The sequence below is a fragment of the Rhinoraja longicauda genome, chromosome 1 (genome assembly GCF_053455715.1).
Source record: "Rhinoraja longicauda isolate Sanriku21f chromosome 1, sRhiLon1.1, whole genome shotgun sequence".
Classification (NCBI taxonomy): domain Eukaryota; kingdom Metazoa; phylum Chordata; class Chondrichthyes; order Rajiformes; family Arhynchobatidae; genus Rhinoraja; species Rhinoraja longicauda.
Window position 1 is genome coordinate 87,748,895 of NC_135953.1, and position 19,849 is coordinate 87,768,743.

General features: G+C 43.5%; 1 protein-coding gene and 1 non-coding gene across 4 annotated transcripts in view; both read right to left on the reverse strand.

Annotated features, from left to right (window-relative positions):
• arhgap24 (Rho GTPase activating protein 24) overlaps positions 1-19,849 on the reverse strand; it is a 406,341-nt gene that overhangs the window by 133,357 nt on the left and 253,135 nt on the right. The window contains exon 1 of one of the 3 annotated variants that reach the window (XM_078401982.1): positions 4,707-4,897. The exons of the other annotated variants lie outside the window; for them this stretch is intronic. Coding sequence (XP_078258108.1) covers positions 4,707-4,728 — 22 coding nt within the window. The 5' untranslated portion in view covers positions 4,729-4,897. Of the gene's footprint in view, positions 1-4,706; positions 4,898-19,849 lie in introns of those variants that run through there. 3 annotated transcript variants of the gene reach the window in all.
• On the reverse strand, positions 11,779-11,935 carry LOC144601163 (U1 spliceosomal RNA). The gene has a single exon (XR_013548258.1). It is a non-coding gene; the product is annotated as a U1 spliceosomal RNA (small nuclear RNA).

Below are 19,849 nucleotides of genomic sequence, written 5' to 3' on the forward strand. Positions count from 1 at the left end.
GAATCTTTACTCATCAATGGTTGTACCTAGAGTGCTCCTTATGACCCTATGACTGATATTAAGCAGGTAAAAGTCTGTAATCGTTGCATTTTTAGTTGGAAAAGCTGCAGAAGCGATCCACCAGGATGTTACATGGGCTTGCGTTAGGAGAGGTAGGATAGGCTAGGAGCTTTCTCTTTGGAGCATTGGAGACTGGAGGATGGCCTTCTTGAGGTCTGCAAGATCACAAGAAGCATGAATCAAGTAAATGTTCAATCTTTTACCAGGGTAGATAGAGGATTCTAAAAGTAGAGTGCAAAGGGTTAAGGCAAGAGATTTCAGAGGGACCTCAGGAGTAACTTTTTTCACTCAAAGCATAGTCCGTATCTGGAATGATCTGCCAGAAGAACTATAGAAGTGGATACAATTATCACTTTCAAAAGACATTTGGACAGATACATGGTTTAGAGGGCTGTGGTCAAAGCAGGCATACGGGACTAAATGCAGTAAGTTGGCATGGACAAGATGGGCAGAAGGGCCAGGAAGGGAAAGTTGACCTGAAGCGAAAAATGTCCTTGCATTCCTTTTTTTGATCTTACCAATCAATGCAGGTATGAAATTCCTACATAAATAACACCAATCAGTTACTAAAATTAATTTATGGATTTTTGATTGTCATTCAGGTTGCCTACATAAAACTGGCAGAAGGCACAACTGTGTTAAGTAATGGAATAAAAATTCCATGGAAATAATTATGTATTATTACATGCGATGGCAATGTATATTATTGAACACTGATATATTGTTTAATTGCCTTCTGCATATTATGAGTCCTAATGATTTTATGATATATTATTTTAATGGTTATTGCAGCTGAGTTTTATTGTTTTAACTGCGTAGCATTTTACATAACACAGCTTTGCAGCAAAACCCAGGGATCAGGTTATCACAGAACCTGCTTAAATGGATTATATTTGAGGTGTTTATTTGACATGGTTAATCTACAATCACAATTATTTCTGCTGTGCTTGCTATTTCACACCATTTCATCAGCATTCACAGTTATTAACACTAATTGAACTCCAGTGGAATACAGATATTACTCCAAATGTTGGGAGAGGTTATGGAGTCTACAGTAATGCAGACGGAAATCTCATTGCAAGTCTGTTTAGTTTAGTGTAGTTTAGTGTAGTTTAGAGTTACAGCTCAGAAACAGGCCCTTCGGCCCACCGAGTCCAGGCCGACCAGCGATCTCTGTGCACTTACACTATCCTAGACATACTAGGGACAATTTATAATTATTCCGTCAATTAACCTACAAACCTGTATGTATTTGGAGTGTGGGAGGAAATGGAAGATCACAGAGAAAACACACGCAGGTCACGGGGAGAATGTACAAACTCCGTACAAACAACACTCATAGTCAGGATCTAACCTGGGTCTCTTGCGCAGTAAGGCAGAACTCTACTGCTACGCCACCATGCATTGCTGTCATCTTGAGAGCCTAATGTTTCAAAAATGACCATGGTTTTTACTTTTACATTTAAAATGATGTGTTGATACCACTAAAAGTCAAGTGAAGTGAGGAGGCAAAGTTTATGTCACAATTCTTATCATTCCATAATGACTTGTTAATCAGATATTTATTTCGATGAGCTTCACTGTACTTAACAATTGTTACTACCCGAAGACAATAAAATCTCTGTGTACTTTAACTTCCCCAATATATGATAGTGAATGTGTATGGATATATGTTTATGTGTATCTGTTCAACATAAAAGCAGATGAAATGTTGCAGTGCCTGAAGAAATACTTATATCAGACAATTGCAACACCACAGTTGTATATTTCTTCAACATTTGACATCTACATAAACTATCACTGTCCAGGTTACAAAGCTGTGAATGTTATTGCTGCAATTCCTACCATTTCTGACCACAGTTATCAAAATTAGTCCAACAGGGAGAGTTTAATTGTTGGAACAATAACTTTTGAGGCTGAAGATGCCAAGCTATTATTGACCAGTTGCAAGCCCCCTGACATGAAATAACTGCAGGGAAGGAAAAATATAATAGGGGATTCTTGAGGGGGCCTGACAGCAGATCAGAAATGTTGACTTCCCAGGAAGGATGGGAATTAAGGTTGCCTTGTTGGCAGTGGTTGCTGTAATTTTCCTGGAACTTAGAGACAATTCTTAAATCAATTTACATGCACATTTGATATGTAATGGGTTTTATACCCACAATGGGCAGCACGGTGACACAGCTGGTAGAGCTGCTACCTCACTATGCCAGAGACCAGCGTTCAATTCTGACCTTGAGTGCTGTCTGTATGGAGTTTGCATGTTCTCCCTGTGACTGCATGAATTAGTTTGAGTCAGTTAAGTTTAGTTTATTATTGTCACGTGTATTGTGCTACAGTAAAAGGCTTTTTTGTTGCATGCTGTCCAGTCAGCAAAAAGGCTATACATCTATATACTAAAACTCTCGTTTGTTTGTTTGTTTGTTTGTTCCTGAACTACAGCCAAAACGGTACACGACAGTGCAACAATTTTAGGCCCACCTTACTCACCGTCGTCGCTTTGGTGCTAATGCAAGAAGTTTCATTGAAATCGGTGTTATATTTTTTAAGTTATTCACATTTTAGTTTAAATCTATCTCCTAGGGAGGGAGGGGGTGGATGGGGGAGGGAAGGGGAGGGGAGGAGGGAGGATAAGGGGGGTTGAGGTGGATGGATTGGGGGAAGGGGAAGGGGTTGGGGAAGGGGGGAGGGGGAGGGAGGATGGAGGGGGAGGGAGGGAGGGGGGTTGAGTTGGTTGGATTGGGGGGAAGGGAAGGGGGAGGGGAAGGGGGAGGGAGGATGGAGGAGGGAGGGGGAGGGAAGAAGGGAGAGGGGGAGGAAAGGGTGCTGCACCAATGCAGGAGAGGTTTGGGCCCAACGGGTCCACTTGGTCTAGTGATTACAATAAAGCCGTCCATAGTGTGCAGATACAACATAAAGGGTTTCATGTTTATTGCAAAATAAAGTCCAGTAAAGTCCGATTAAAGGTAGACCGAAGGTCTCCAAAAGGTTTCCGCCGGTGCTCGGTTTTCCTCCCATATCCCAAGATTGTGTGGGTTTGTAGGTTAATAGGTATCTAAGTTGCACCTAGTGTGCAAGGAGTGGGAAAAAAGGGGATAAACTAGAACTAGCGTGAACAGGTGATCAATGGTGGTCTTGGACTTGGTGGGTCAAAGGGCCTGCTTCCGTGCTGTATCTCTAAACTAAACTCTGAGCTAAATGGACCCATTGATCATTTTCATGCCTTAACGGGGAGGACCTAGAGTATGTACTGCTCTAAGGCTTCTCCAGCCCATCACTGTATTAATAAAGCAACCTTTTCCTCAAAATAGATTTGCCAGGACCATCTTGACAGACTCGTCAGCATGTCTCATTGACTTGCCATTGAAAATACATTCAGGGCAGAATTTTCAACTTGGAGGAAACATAAAACCAGCTGATTGAAGCCCAGTTTTAGTTTCTATTAATGTAACGCAAAAGTAAAGTTGGGCTAAATGTTTTAAAAAATGACAACAGGAAACATAATAAATCAGGCAAGGCAGTTTGAGCATTCACAGTATTTGTTTACATCAGTCTTCCCTTTGATCTATGTAGATTTTATCAGCTTCATTTGAACTGCTCTCTGATAGGCCATTAGCATAACTACATTTCAGACTGACATTATGACCCACTGTATAGATTTAGAAGAAATTATCATGCAATGGCACGTCATCAATCTCAGTGAAAAAAAACACAGGTCAATTTTTACATTTAATTGTAATTAATTCCTCCTTCGTCTCATTATTGATGCAGTGTATATACGTCAGTATTACACTAATGCCATGTCTAGATCATTTTCTAAATACCCTAGGGTGCAAAGGCATTATGAGATATTGGAATCTGTAAATTGAATTCATAATCAAAGGAAGGAAATTACACTGCAACATATAAAGTTTGCAAAGACAGGTATTAACATTTTGTGCATGTTTTCTGTGGCAATAGCATTAATTAAATTAAAGGATCAGTCACCAAAACAACCGATGTTATGCCTTGGGCATAAGAAAGGAATATTTAAAATTATCATTTAATTGGCCAAGCAATGCCAACATGTTACTTCCCTTAACAATGCTATGTGATGTTTTCAGAAAATGAGTGCATTCTTTTACTTATTAGCTTCTGCTCGCTGTATTTTTCCTGTCAGTCTACAAGATGCATACTATGCCTTTTCCTTCCCATAGGCTTTATCCAAATGTTTCATAGATTTGGCCAAAATCCATCACAAAGGTGTCTCATTCCAATTTAAGACAGTAGACCCATCAAGAACATTAGAGACAGACTGAAGACAGCTGCATTACATTGTATGACAAGGTTTAAAGTGTCCTTTAGCAATTCTGTTGCCACATCATGTTTCTCTTCATTGTGAAAAGCTGCCTATCCCATTAAATCTAACAGAAATTAGTAATCAAACAGTTAGTGGTGTATAAAGTTATGTATTTGTGAAAACAGTTAGCTACCAATCAATCAATTACACCACATAAACTAGTTAACAGATCTAGCTTAAGACCATTCTGACTTTAAACATCAACATGGTGTTTTTACAGTTAACTGCAGCACTGTAGTGTGGAGCTTCCATGAAGCTGTCATGGGAACTGCAACTTTCAGAGAGAAAAGCAAAGACTTCCGCTCACCTTGAACATAAATGTAATCCATTCGAGTGGGAGGGCAATCAGCATGATACTCGGCAGCTGCAGCTGCTTTGGGTTTGCTGCACACAACTCTGCATCTGGTGAATGCCACTTGCACTCAACTGTTGCTCCCATGACTCCATCGGTCAGGAATGGGCACTCATCTGCCCACCGCCCTGAGGAGAACAGGTTAGCCGGCACCACCCGGGGCCACAGGGTTGCTGCAAAGTACGCTGCACACCAGCTCTCATCTGACCAGGGCTGGTGAGCGAGTGGGGATGGGGAAGGACCAGCTGTGGAGGGGGAGTCAGCTATGCAAAGCAGTGGCTGAGACAATGTGGGACGGGAAGAGTTGCATGACTATACATTAGACAGTTGACAACAGGCATACAGCCAACCTGGTGACCTCAGGGTCCAAGTGGTACAAGAATTATTTAATATTCAGATGCTGAGAATTGCTTCAATAGGATTAGTCCCTCGAAACATTTTCTGTGTGCGTGAAGGTCAGCTGTAGCAATCACTGGTGTCACCCCAGTGAGCCATACTTTCTGTGCGCTGCAGAGATTCCTATTTTCAATAAAGCTCACTTTACAGTAAAACAATTGCTTTAAAATGATTCAGAATTAATTGATTGTCAGTTTCTGACAGACTTGATAATAAAAAAACAACTAATAGCACTTCAGTTTATCGTGGATTTGACATTTTGCATGCATACAAATTGCAGTTGAGCTGTGCAAAGATTATTAACTCTACTTACTAAATGGTAATAAAGAACAGTTGCACTTAAACACAGTTTTAAGTCAATGTCGATGGTCTTGTTTAGACTTTAGACTGTATAGAGATACAAATCAGAAATAGGCCCTTCAGCCTCCTGAATCGGCACCATCCGGCGATCACCCTATACACTAGCACTATCCTACATACTAGGGAAAATTTACAATTTTTATCAAAGCCAATTAACCTACAAACTGCTGGAGTAACTCAGCAGGTCAGGCAGCATCTCAGGAGAGAAGGAATGGGTGACGTTTCGAGTCAAGAGGGTCTCGATCCGAAACATCACCCATTCCTTCTCTCCTGAGATGCTGCCTGACCTGCTGAGTTACTCCAGCAGTTTGTGTCTACCTTCGATTTAAACCAGCATCTGCAGTTTTTTTTCCTACACAACCTACAAACTTGCACGTCTTTAGAGTGTGGGAGGAAACTGGAGCAACCGGAGAAAACCCACGCGGTCACGGGCAGAATGTACAAACTTGGTGCGAACAGCACCCGTAGTCACAATCCAACCCGGGTGACTGACGCTGTAAGGCAGCAACTCTACCGCTGTGCCACCATGCCATCCTCGCTCAACAGGGTTTAACAGAGTCAAATACAAAACAAACCTTTTTAAGAAGAATCATGCCTAAATTTGACTGATATTAACATTTGCATCACCTGCCCCTGTACTTCTCCTCTCTACTCCATCCAAGGACCCCGACAGCCTTTTCTGGTAAGGCAGAGGATCACTTCCACCACCTTCAACCTCATCTACTGTATCCGCTGTTCCAGGTGTGGACTCTGTATATCGGCGAAACCAAGCACAGACTCAGCGATCATTTCGCTGAAAACCTCCCCTCAGTCGCTACCTGATCTCCCAGTTGCTGGACACTTTAACTCCACCTCCCATTCCCACACTGACCTTTCTGTCCAGGGCCTCCTCCATTGTCAGAGTGAGGCCCAGCGCAAATTGGAGGAACAACACCTCATATTTCACTTGGCCAGCTTAGCCAGGTATGAACATTGACTTCTCTAACTTCAAGTAACCCTTGCTTTCCCTCTCCCTCCATCCCCTCCCTGTTCTCTGACCAGTCTGACTGGCTTCGACGACATTTTACCTCTGTTTGCTTTGCCGTTACCTGCTCCCAGCTAAACATAATCTATTCTACATTCTCCTTGATCTCCCTTTGTCCTGTTTTCACGCCTGACATTTCCTTATCTATGTAACTCCCTCTCCCCTGACATAATTCTGAAGAAGGGTCTCGACCCGAAACATCACCCATTCTTCTCTCCAGAGATGCTGCCTGTCCCGCTGAGTTACTCCAGCATTTTGTGTCTATCTTCTGTTTAAACCAGCATCTGCAGCTCCTTCCTACTCAGAACGTTAGGGGTCCGCAGCCAAAGGCAAATCCAAAATTACTGGATAATCCAGAATTATCCAAATTGATTGGATGCATCTAAATATTCTCTGCTTCTTGTATCTGTTGGGCCCAGAGGACACTGAGGCCTGTTGTCAGTGCTTTGACTCACAGTACTTCCACTATTTCCACTTTGTATCATCTCTGTGGCTGCGATTTACAGTATTACAGCAGGTACAATTGATATTTATTGATATGGTCTCGTTTTACTATATTTTAATGCTACCTTATATGTAACCAATCTCGTGGGTTTTAATTCTAGTCATCCAAATGTCGAACAAAGAAACAGAAATGAAAAACAATTCCCTTCACCAAATAATTCAAAAATCAGTTCGGCAGCAAACATTTTGATCACAGACTTTGATCATCACACCAAAGATTGACCTTAAAATTTGAAGGAAAGCCTTGAGATGGAGAGTAGGCTGGCTTCAGCTGTCCTTTGCTGTTTCCTGTGAGCACCCACCCTGCCACCTCAACCATGTGAAGTCTGTGCTTAAACAATTTGGACAGGCAACTGCTTTCTCCAAAGTACCTGCTGTGCATCATGCCATCATTACTCGGTTCTGTAATGAAATGCGTATCAAAATTGACCTTGGAATTTACTTGACTATCAGGCTCCTGTGACAAGCACAGAGCTGGATACCAAAACTAACAGACAATACTCATGTAGTTTTTATTGCAGGCTTCGATGAGATTTCCTCACTCACACTGTACATTCAAATTCCCAAAAGTCTAAGCTTTGATCGTCTATTAACCACATCTGGCAATTGACTGATCTAATCCCTGATTCCTTAAAACCCCCATACATTTCTCTGTCACCACAACCAGTAGAACGGCCCTGTTTTGCTACCACATTTTCGATACAGACTTGAATGTCTTACAGATTACAGATTCGGGTGCAATTAAATTCCATGTTCACATAATGGTCACAGATGCAACAGTATACACACAGTAATGACAGATACAATAATAAGTACACCGATGAGTGTAAAATAGCAGAATGGTGCAAGATTATAGTGCTAAAAGCCTGCTTGAATAGTACGGGTGTCAAGGGTTATGGGGAGCAGGCAGGGAAATGGGGTTGAGAGGGAAAGATAGATCAGCCATGATTGAATGGCGGAGTAGACCTGATGGGCCGAATGGCCTAATTCTGTTCCTTTCACATGAACTTATAAAACAGTGTAGTGTGAAAGAATATTAAAGTACAATAACAGAATAATCAATGAGGTAGAGTTAAAAGTAAGAGTACATGGAACCACCTCCAGGAATGGGGTGTGAAAGGTAAACAATTCAGGAGTTGGATAGGACTGGGCAAGAAACTTGGATGTCTAAGCTTTCATATTCCTGTATCTTTTCCTAGAAGGCAGAAGAGAGAAAAAGGGAATGGTCAATGTGACAGGCATCCTTGACAATACGTCCAGCCTTCCTAATGCGATGCACTATGAAGATGGACTGAAAAGCAGGAAGTGACGAGCCTGTAATGGACTTCTTGCATGCAACAGGATTAGGAATCCTTCACCACAGCTAGCTGGACTAAAGCATGTTTCTCTCTCAGTCTAAACTGATTGAAATTAACTGAAAATTCTAAAGAGTTTTCTTCTCCGCTGAAAACTCTCTTGCTGCCCCCTTCAACTTTTCACCAGCAACAGGTAAATGAGCCAAGCTGTGCATCACAGCTTGGTTTGGGAACAGCTCCATCCAAGACTGCAAGAAATTGCAGCGAATTGTGGACGCAGCACAGACCATCACACAAACCAACCTCCCTTCTATTGACTCCATTTATACCTCACGATGCCCCGGCAAGGCCAGCAGCATAATCAAGGATGAGTTGCACCCTGGCCACTCCCTATTCTCCCCTCTCCCACCAGGCAAAAGGTAGAGAAGTGTGAAAACACACACCTCCAGATTCAGGGACAGTTTCTTCCCAGCTGTAATCAGGCAACTGAATCATCCTACCACAACTAGACAGCAATGCTGAACTACTATCTACCTCTTTGGTGACCCTTGGACTATCCTTGATCGGACTTTGCTAGCTTTATCTTGCACTAAATGTTATTCCCTTATCATGTATCTATCTATATACTAAAACTCTTGTTTGTTTGTTTGTTCCTGAACTACAGCCAAAACGGTACACGATAGCTTGACAATTTTAGGTCTACCTTACTCACCGTCGTCCCGGGTTCCTATGGAGGAAGTTGCATTGAAATTGGTGTTATATTTTTAAAGTTATTCACATTTTAAAAGTTTTTTAAAAACGCGCATGTGCAGTTTGGGCCCCGTTGATCTGGTACGTACGGAAGATGGCTGCCGCATCCGCGCATGCACAGAACAAATGCGTCCGCACCTGCGCAGTTGGGGCCCGTTGATCTCTGGAATGAGCAGGGCTCCAACTGGGGGAGGGGGGAGGGAGAGAGGGGGTAGGGAGGGGAGGGAGGGAGGGGGGCAGGGGAGAGGGGGGGGGGGGGGAGATGGGAGGGGGGAGTGGGGGAGGAGAAAGTGCTGCACCAATGCAGGAGTGGTTTGGGTCCAACGGGTCCACTTGGTCTAATACACTTTAAATGGCTGATTGTAATCATGTACTGTCTTTCTGCCGACTGGATAGCATGCAACAAAAGCTTTTCACTGTACCTCGGTACACGTAACAATAAATTAAACTGAAACTGAAACTGAAATGAAGATCATTCTGTCAGCCGTCTCTGTCTCTTCCCTCCAGTGTCCTTGACTACAAAGCCAATCTGACCGTCGCGGTGCCCCTCCTCCTGCCACCATTTTTATAGCTTAGATGGTGCCCTATCAGCTCCAAATATTTCCAACCGTTTTCACCATTGTTGAACAAATCGCAGATGATGACGAGACAGCTTATAGGAGGGCGATCGATTAACTGGCTGAGTACAGCGTATTGGAGGGCGTTCGAATAACTGGCTGAGTACAGCGTGTGGTAGGGCGATCAATTTGGCTGAGTTGTGCCAGAACAACAACCTTGCTCTCAACGTCACTAAGACCAAGGAACTGATTGTTGACTCTGGAAGATGAAGGTCAAGGATCCACAAACCTCTTTTGAAAGAGTAAAAAACTTCAAATTCCTGGGTGTACATATCTCTGAAGATCTGTCCTGGACTCAACACATTGAGGCAATCGTAAAGAAAGTCCATACTCTCTTGAATCGTGGCCTGGTTCAGCAACTCGAATGCTCTGGAGCAAAGATGACTGCAAAAAATGGTGAACACTGCCCAGTCGAGAAGGTATCAGAGTCTGAAAACTGTAACGCCAGGCTCAAGAACAGCTTCTTCCCAACAACCGTCAAGCTATATATGTAAAATACCTTTTTGTTGTTGTTAATTATGGTGATTACAGAATGCAATGTTTACATGTGGGTTGTGCTGCTGCAAAAAAAGAATATCATTGTTCCGTTTTTGGACATATGACAATAAAACACCCTTGACTCTTAAAAATCAATGCAAGATAAGCATTGGGATACTTTTCAGAGTTTGGTCTCTGAAATGTCCCCTATTCATGACCTCCAGAGATGCTTCCTGATTCGCTGAGTTACTACAGCACTTTGTGTTCAAACTCAGCACAACACAGGTCAAACCTCAGGGGTTTCTCGGCACCACACCAGGCAATGTTCCTAACTCCAGACAAGGCTCCAACTCACAGCCACCCGAGAACTGATTTTAATACATTTTTTAATATACCTATTTGCTACAAGTGTTTTTTGTTATGGCCATCATGCAGAGCTAGACTTTGGTATTTCGAAGAGTGAATATGAAGGTATTTAACATTTAAAGGCATCAATATTGAAACGAAAATGAATAATTTAAAAGTATCCTGATCCTTCACATTACACTGCCATATTATTCAACAGCTTAATGAATATACAATTCCTGAAGGATTCAGGAAGAGTTTGATAGTGCAAAGGTGTGTCCCTTTGAACTGCTGCAGGTCGTGATCTAATGGATCTCCTTTGGTGCTGATCAGAGTAAGTCAGGAAAATAGCATTGCGGCACTGTTACAAGTATCCCATCCTTGGCTCTCGGTTTTCCAAGAGAATTGCTTGGCAGTTTGAGGGAAATGCATGTTTGCCATGGAAAGAGGAAGCATCCAGACATGATGAATTCAGGCATGAAAATATGGAGAAGGAGAGTTGCTGCAGGAAGTTAGTGGGTCAGGCAGCATCTGTGGAGGAAAATGGATGGTCGACATTGAGTTGAGACACTTCATCTAGATGGCTAGAAGGAAAAATGGCCGTAAAATATTTGCTGCACATTCCATCATCTGCAGTCCTTTGCTTCATCAAAATGAGAGGCTGGCTTGAGCGACCAGTTGCATTTTTCCAGCTTATCATTTCCGTCTGCTTGCTTGCTTTTGCTCATGGTATCTCTGCACCATTTAGCTGGTGTCTAAAAGCCCCATGGACTAAATGAGTTGAGTGGAATTGAAAGCTAATTTCTCCAAGGTATATCGCAAGGTTATTTAGAGGGTACTTAGAGGTAGTTAGAGGGCGGGACGGTGGCGTGGTAATAGAGTTGCTGCCTTACAGCACCAGAGACCTGGATTCGATCCTGACTCAGGGTGCTGGATGTAGAGTTTGTACGTTTAGTTCAGTTTTGAGATACAGCATGGAAACGGGCCCTTTGGCCCACCGAGTACACACCAACCAGCAATCCTAGCCCACTCACACTATCCTAACACTAACACTTATACCAAGCCAATTAACCTACAAAGCTGTATGTCTTTGCCGTGTGGGGAGAAACCAAAGATCTTGGAGAAAACCCACAGGGTCATGGGGAGAACATACAAGCTCCGCACAGACAGCATCCGTAGTCGGGATCAACCCAGGTCTCTGGTGCCTCAAGCGCTGTAAGGCAGCGTCTCTACCGATGCACCACTGTGCCACCCTTTATTTTTGCGAACGCAGACCCCCACTGCCACAAATGTTGCCGTCGAGTACCCTGCACTCGAGGACATCGCAGGCGTAAGCACACCCGAAGTGCAATGGGACAGCCTCGTCCTGGGAGATCGGCCACCATGACCACCAAATCTCTCCTGCCAGGTACGTTCTCCCCATGACCTGCGTGGGTTTTCCCCGGGAGCTCCGGTTTCCTCCCACACTCCAAAGACGTACAGGTTAATTGGCTTGGTAAAATTGTCCCAAGTGTGTGAGGGATAGTGTTAATGTGTGGGGATCGTTGGTCGGTAGGGACTATTGGGCTGAAGGGCTTGTTTCAGCGCTGTATCTCCAAACTAAACTGGACTAAGATACACGGAACTGCAGATGCTGGAATCTTGAGCAAAGTACAAAATGCTGAATTAACTCAAAGGGGGTCAGGCAGATATCTAGGGGGCTCTCCAGCTTTCTCAACTTCAGTCATTCTGAAGAAAGGTGTAAACCTGAAACGTTGTCTCACCATTCCATCCACATAAGGACACAAAGTGCTGGAGTAACTGACCAGGTCAGGCAGTGTCTCTGGAGAACATGGATTGGTTATACTTCGGGGTGGGACCCTTCTTCCAACATGAAAAAGGTACACGAAAGGATAGGTGCTGTTTCTAAAGCTGTCAGCTTTCCGAAGAATGTCTGAAGGAGTGTCCCGGCCTGAATCGTCACATCAATTTCTCCAGAGATGCTGCCTGTCCCGTTGAGTTACTCCAGCTTTTTGCGTCTATCTTCGGTTCAAAGCAGCATCTGCAGTTCCTTCATCCACAAGGCCCCTGCTTGATTGGCCCCATCCATCGCCAAGACATTTATTCCGCCCACCATTAGCACATAGTGCATGCAAATTGGATTAGTGTAAATGGGCAAAATGGTCCACATGTACATGATAGGCTGAGGAGCCTGTTTCTGTGATGTACATTTCTGTGACTCTATTTACAAAATGCACTGTTCAATATAATATTCATACCACTGGGCTGTAAACTGCTCAAGCAAAATATGAGATGCTGTTCCTCCAATTTGCATTTAGCCTCACTCTGACAATGGAGGAGACCGAGGACAGAAAGGTAAAAGTCATTAAAGAGACGAAGAGCATGTGAAGTATCTTGGACATAGGTTGGGAGAGATTGGACCAGGGGGGATAGGATGGAGTCAAGGTATGTGGAAATCATTTCCGTGCGACAGGAAATCTGTGGCATATCATATGTAAACAGGGTGTTTTTCTGGTGCTCCTTTGAATTCAATAACATTTAAGGGAGCTCATTCATGTCCGTGAGGTCTCCATGAGCCAATCATTTGTAACCTGGGGAGGGCCTGTAACTGAGTATGTGATGGGAAAATGTTTATATCCAGATTATTTCAGAGCGATCATGAGAAATGCCACAGATGATATGTTGTTGCATAAAAAACATATATTTAAGAATATTTAGGAACGTTAAATGATTGCATGTTAGAAGATTGCTCCAAAGACGTACAGGTATGTAGGGTAATTGGCTGGGCAAATGTAAAAATTGTCCCTAGTGGGTGTAGGATAGTGTTAGTGTGCGGGGATCGCTGGGAGGCGCGGACCCGGTGGGCCGAAGGGCCTGTTTCTGCGCTGTATCTCTAAAAAAAAAAAATTACAGTCACCTCAAAAGTTTGATTCTCCGGGTTTTGGGAGAGCATAAAACCACCTTGAATTGACTGCCTGGTATTCCCTTCTTTGCAACATAGTACCATCGCCGTTGAATTTTCTCATGATAAGACTTTTAAAAGGACATAAAAGTAGTGAAATATACTTTATAATATGTTATGAATTTATTGCAGTTCCCACAAAAATATTGTTTATAACATGATATAATACGATCAATGACAAATGAAGTTGTCTACATATAAGAGACTCAGCAAAATATTGAAGATAACAAGTACTGACAAATTCACTGACAGAAGCTTGTGATCTCTGCTTCAGCTGCTTCAGGTTATGTGTCGGCAAAATGTTAGACAACGTGATCTCAGGGTACGAAGTACTACTCCGTTTTGAATCATTGCTGAAAAAAGGCGTCTTTAAAGCTGCCATCTGCAGTAAATGATCCTACTAACGGTATCATATTCCCCAAGATAAATAATGTAATCTTGTTACGGAATTAATACTTAATATTAGCATGAGCAACTTCTATCTACATTTCCAAATCCAAGAGTTGGATCCAGTCATGTTTTGTTTTGTGTTTTGAAAATGATGGAGATTTTGGTTGAATGTAGAAAGCTTCATCTCAGGGACTAAATGAATCAAACAGTGTCAAAGTTTCAACCCAAGTGAGACAGAAGCAGAAGAATCGCAAAAACACAGACACAGCTGCCTTACAGCGCCAGAGGCCTGGGTTTGATCCTATCTAGGGGTGCTATCTGTACAGATTTTGGATGTTCTCCCTGTGATCGCATGGGTTTTCTCTGGGTGCTCCAGTTTCCTACCACACTCCAAAGACATACAGGTTTGTAGGTTAATTGGCTGTGGTAAAATTGTAAATTGTCCCGAGAGTGTAGGATAGTGCTGGTGTACGGGGTGATCGCTGGGCAGCGCGGACTCGGTGGGCCGAAGGGTCTGTTTCCGTACTGTATCTCTAAAGTCTAAGATCTAGCCGGAGAAAGCAAAAGCACAGTAGGATCAAAGACTCCTACTAATTTTGTGCTGAAAAATCATGGTTTGTTCATAATATCAACGATACTGGTAGATTACAATTGACTCATAATATGCCTTCCACAAGTTAAATATAAACCTTGTTCCAATGTTTCAAGCAAATTCACAGATTTAAAGAGGATGACAATTAGGAAAATCAACACGTGAATCAGTTATTAAAGATGTGATAGCATCACATTTGGAATGTGGTGAAATCATCGGACAAAGTCAGCATGGATTTACAAAAGGCAAATCATGTCTGACGAATCTTATAGAATTTTTCGAAGATGTAACTAGTAGAGTGGATAAGGGAGAACCAGTCGATGTGTTATATCTGGACTTTCAGAAGGCCTTCGACAAGGTCCCACATAGGAGATTGGTGTACAAACTTAAAGCACACGGTATTGAGGGTTCAGTGTTGAGGTGGATAGAAAATTGGTTGGCGGACAGGAAGCAAAGAGTAGGAATAAACGGGTCCTTTTCGGAATGGCAGGCAGTGACTAGTGGGGTACCGCAAGGCTCAGTGCTGGGACCCCAGTTATTTACAGTGTATATTAATGATTTGGACGAGGGAATTGAATGCAACATCTCTAAGTTTGCGGATGACACGAAGCTGGGTGGCAGTGTTAGCTGCGAGGAGGATGCTAGGAGGCTGCAGAGTGACTTGGATAGATTAGGCGAGTGGGCAAATGCATGGCAGATGCAATATAATGTGGATAAATGTGAGGTTATCCACTTTGGCGGCAAGAACAGGAATGCAGAGTATTACCTGAATGGTGACCGATTGGGAGAAGGGGAGATGCAACGTGACCTGGGTGTCATGGTGCACCAGTCATTGAAAGCAAGCATGCATGTGCAGCAGGCAGTCAAGAAAGCGAATGGTATGTTGGCATTCATAGCAAGAGGATTTGAGTTTAGGAGCAGGGAGGTACTGCTGCAGTTGTACAGGGCCTTGGTGAGACCGCACCTGGAGTATTGTGTGCAGTTTTGGTCTCCTAACCTGAGGAAAGACGTTCTTGCCTTAGAGGGAGTACAGAGAAGGTTCACCAGATTGATCCCTGGGATGGCGGGACTTTCATATGAGGAAAGACTGGATAGACTGGGCTTGTACTCGCTGGAATTTAGAAGACTGAGGGGGGATCTTATAGAAACATATAAAATTCTTAAGGGGTTGGAGAGGCTAGATGCGGGAAGATTGTTCCCGATGTTGGGGGAGTCCAGAACCAGGGGTCACAGCTTAAGGATAAGGGGGAAGTCTTTTAGGACCGAGATGAGAAAACATTTCTTCACACAGAGAGTGGTGATGCTGTGGAATTCTCTGCCACAGAAGGTAGTTGAGGCCAGTTCATTGGCTATATTTAAGAGGGAGTTTGATGTGGCCCTTTTTGCTAAAGGGATCAGGGGGTATGGAGAGAAGGCAGGTACAGGCTACTGAGCTGGATGATCAGCCATGATCATATTGAATGGCGGTGCAGGCTTGAAGGGCCGAATGGCCTACTCCTGCACCTATTTTCTATGTTTCTATGTTTCTAAGAGACAGACATATCGTTGAGGCTTGAGAAATTGCACTCGAACAAGGAATTAGTATTTTGCAGCCTTATCCTTGTGGCTTGAGGGCATACCTTAGTGGGTCAGCATTAAGTTAATGCGGCAAAGGCTTCGAGGTGATCCAGGTTTGAGACAAGAGAGAGGGGAGAGGGAGGGGAGGGGGAGAGGGAGGGGAGAGGGAGAGGGAAGGGAGGGGAGGGGAGGGGAGAGGGAGAGGAGAGGGGAGAGGGAGGGGAGAGGGAGGAGAGAGGGAGGGGGAGAGGGAGGGGGAGAGGGAGGGGGAGTGGGAGGAGGGGGAGAGCGAGGGGGAGAGCAAGAGGGAGGGGGAGGGAGGGGGGAGAGAGGGAGAGAGGGAGCAGACTAATAGAGCTCATGGCAAAGAAGCAAGTCAAGTTGTGTTTATGGTCATATGCACAAGTATGGTGAGGTACATGTTTAATGAAAACTAGACCAAGTGGACCCGTTGGGGCCAAACCTCTCCTGCATTGGTGCTGCACCTTCTCCTCCCCCCCCCTCCATCCTCCCCCCCTTCCCTCCCCCTCCACCCCCTTTCCCCACTCCACCCCCCTCAATCTCCCTTATCCTTCCTGCTCCCCCTCCCTCCCCCCCCCCCCCCCCCCCCCGCCTAGGAGATAGATTTAAACTTTAAAATGTGAATAACTTTAAAAATATAACACCCATTTCAATGAAACTTCTTCCATTGGTATCAAAGGGACGACGGTGAGTAAGGTGGGCCTAAAATTGTTGCACTCTCGTGTACCGTTTTGGCTGTAGTTCAGGAACAAACAAACAAACAAATGAGAGTTTTAGTATATAGATGTTAATTGCAGCAGCATCACAGGCACATAATCCCAGTGGGATAAACAGGCATATCTGAAATAAATGCTCAAATATCACCACAAAAAGTATAAAGGAATAGACTAGGAGGTAGCACGAATAGCCATTAGTTTTCACTCTCACTCTCTCTCTCCCTTTCTCTTGATTGAGTAGAACTCCAAAGAAAAATATGCAAATGTTCTATAGACTGTGCCCTCTGGACTATCTCCATCATTGGATGACAGGCTTACAGCACAAAGTAAAGTTTGCTAGAGTGATTAATTTCAAAGGGGGCCAAGTTAGCATTTTCTCCCTATAAACTGCTCCAGTTCCTTCCCTTATCCTATCAATGTGCTAGTCGGTTGACTGGCTGGCCACTGTAACTAATCTCTAATGTAAGGGGGCAGAGAGCGGGAACTAGGGAGAATTGACAGGTGTGTGACGGAGAATAGGCTGGAGGGAAATAAGCTGGTGAATGCAATGGGGTTCCATTGAGTTCTGGCACAGATTTCATGCACCAAATGTTCACCTTCCATGGTGTAGAAAAATATAACAAACCTTGATTGAATGCCGCCAGTAAATCACACAGTATATTGGCACCTATTTGCCTATTACCACAAGGAATGTTTATTGCTGTGGTGATGTCAGCCAAGAACCTTTAGCAGCACCGTGCGAGATGCATGCTTTAAGCTACTGTGCAGCACTAGACTGGCAGATCCAGTGACAGCCACAGTCTGCTGTGGTCCAAAACTTGGCCGCAATGCTGATCTGTGTGAAAGGGTACATGAGGTAGCACAGAGGCCAGATCTCCCAACAGCCACTCAACACAGCAAAACGGCTTCTTCAAACCCTTGAGGCAGGGATCAGGTGTAGCACTGATGCGCCATTTCCTTGCAGCTTGACTACATTTCAATCTATCGTTTCTTCATCAACCCCTTCAACCATGGCAACAGCAACCAAGTTTTTTTCCAAAGGCTTTCAGAAATGGTCTCTCTTTGTACTGGCAATCTACTCTAATCACCCCATTTTTCTGAATTTAATTTGCATTATTTTTTGTTCTCACAGTTAGCACTACTGTACGTCTCCAGATCAGTACTTATGCTTGTGCCAACGAGCTTTATGCAAAAGAAGGTTCTGCTTGTAAATTACTTAAGCGAGAAGGAATGTAAGTTGGCAAGTACTGGCCTACATCTTTGTCAAGTTGCATTTCTTCTGCTCATTTACCAGAAGAATATCAATACAATACTCTTCATCTGTGAATTTCATCAAAATTAATGAACCTCCTAAACAATGTGATAGAATTCCATCCAATATCATTTTCCATAGGAAATTTGTAATCAGATGCCAATTTTAGGCTATGAACAGGATACATTTATGGCCCAGAAGCTTTTTTAAAGAAGGGTTGGAGATGTATTTAAAATTAAAGGACTTACTGTTATTAATTTAAGGATTAATATTGTTCTAGTTTGTTCATGGATCAAGGTCAAACATAATATTGAATTGTAATGGAGAACATGTGCATCGTGTATAATGATCCCAAATATAAATTAAATTGTGCCCCCCAAAACCCAGAGATGCTGCTGTGTTTATGAAGTGAGATTATGATAGGAACCCTGTTTATGTAGCTAGGTTTCAGTTAGACTTATACTGATCGTTATTGTCACTTGTACCTGGGGAAGGCATCAATGTCTGTGGGCACAGGTTAGGAGAGGTACCTCTGTGCTTAGTGATTGCCTTCACACTGGTCTCAAAATCAAATGGAAGGCTGGTTCAACCGATAAGAGAAAGTGTAAAGCCTTGCTGGCTGAAAGATCCATGCCCTACGTAAGACTCAAAGCCTGGATGAGCAGCACCACTAAGGATCCCCCCAAAGTCTGGTTAGTTTAGTTTAGTTTCCTAGATACAGCGTGAAATAGGCCCTTCGGCCTACCAAGTCCATGCCGACCAATGATCACCCATACACTACTTCTAGCCTACACGCTAGGGACAATTTACAGTAGCCAATTAGTGTACTACAGAAAGGAACTGCAGATGCTGGTTTAAACCAAAGATAGACACAAAATGCTGGAATAACTCAACAGGACAGGCATTATCTATAGAGAGAAGGAATGGGTGGCGTTTCGGGTCAAAACTGGTTCAGGTCTGAAGAAGGGCCTCGATCCAAAACGTCACCCATTCTTTCTCTCCAGAGATGTTAACCTACAATCCTGTAAGTCTTTGGGGTGTGGGTGGAAACCGGAGCACCCGGAGGAATCTCACACAGTCAGAACATACAGGGAGAACATACAAATACTCTACAGACAGCACTCAAGGATGCACCAAGGAACATCAACTCTGTTGCCTTTTATCCTGTGTAAGGTGCAATAAATTGTCAACACCCTTAATATCCAGAAACGCAATTTATAAATTAAACGCCCGGATGTTAGTTTGTTTAATTGAACAGTTAATCATTTTGGTTTTCTGTAAGGAAATGTTATTTTAGTTAATTTTTTTGACTAATAAGCCCTTTTTTATACTAATATAGATTACAATAGACAATAGACAATAGGTGCAGGAATAGGTCATTCGGCCCTTCGAGCCAGCACTGCCGTTCACCGTGATCATGGCTGATCATCCACAATCAGTACCCCGTTCCTGCTTTCTCCCCATATCCCTTGACTCCACTATCATTAAGAGTATCTAACTCTCTCTTGAAAGCATCCAGGGAATTGGCCTCCACTGCCTTCTGAGGCAGAGTTCCACAGCTTCACAACTCTCTGAGTGAAAAAGTTTTTCCTCATCTCCGTTCTAAATGGCCTACCATTTTCTACCTTATTCTTAAACTGTGGCCCCTGGTTCGGGACTCTTACACCCACCTAAAGCTTTATGCTCACTGTGAGCTGTTTCTCCCCATAAAGCACCCCAAGAACAGGAACTGGGCCCAATAGACATTACATGGCAGAAAGCAACACAGTGGGAGGCAGTGGGAGAGTTCACTTCATTGCTTTGTTTAAGAGAATAAATAACTTTATTCTAAAAGTCCTGC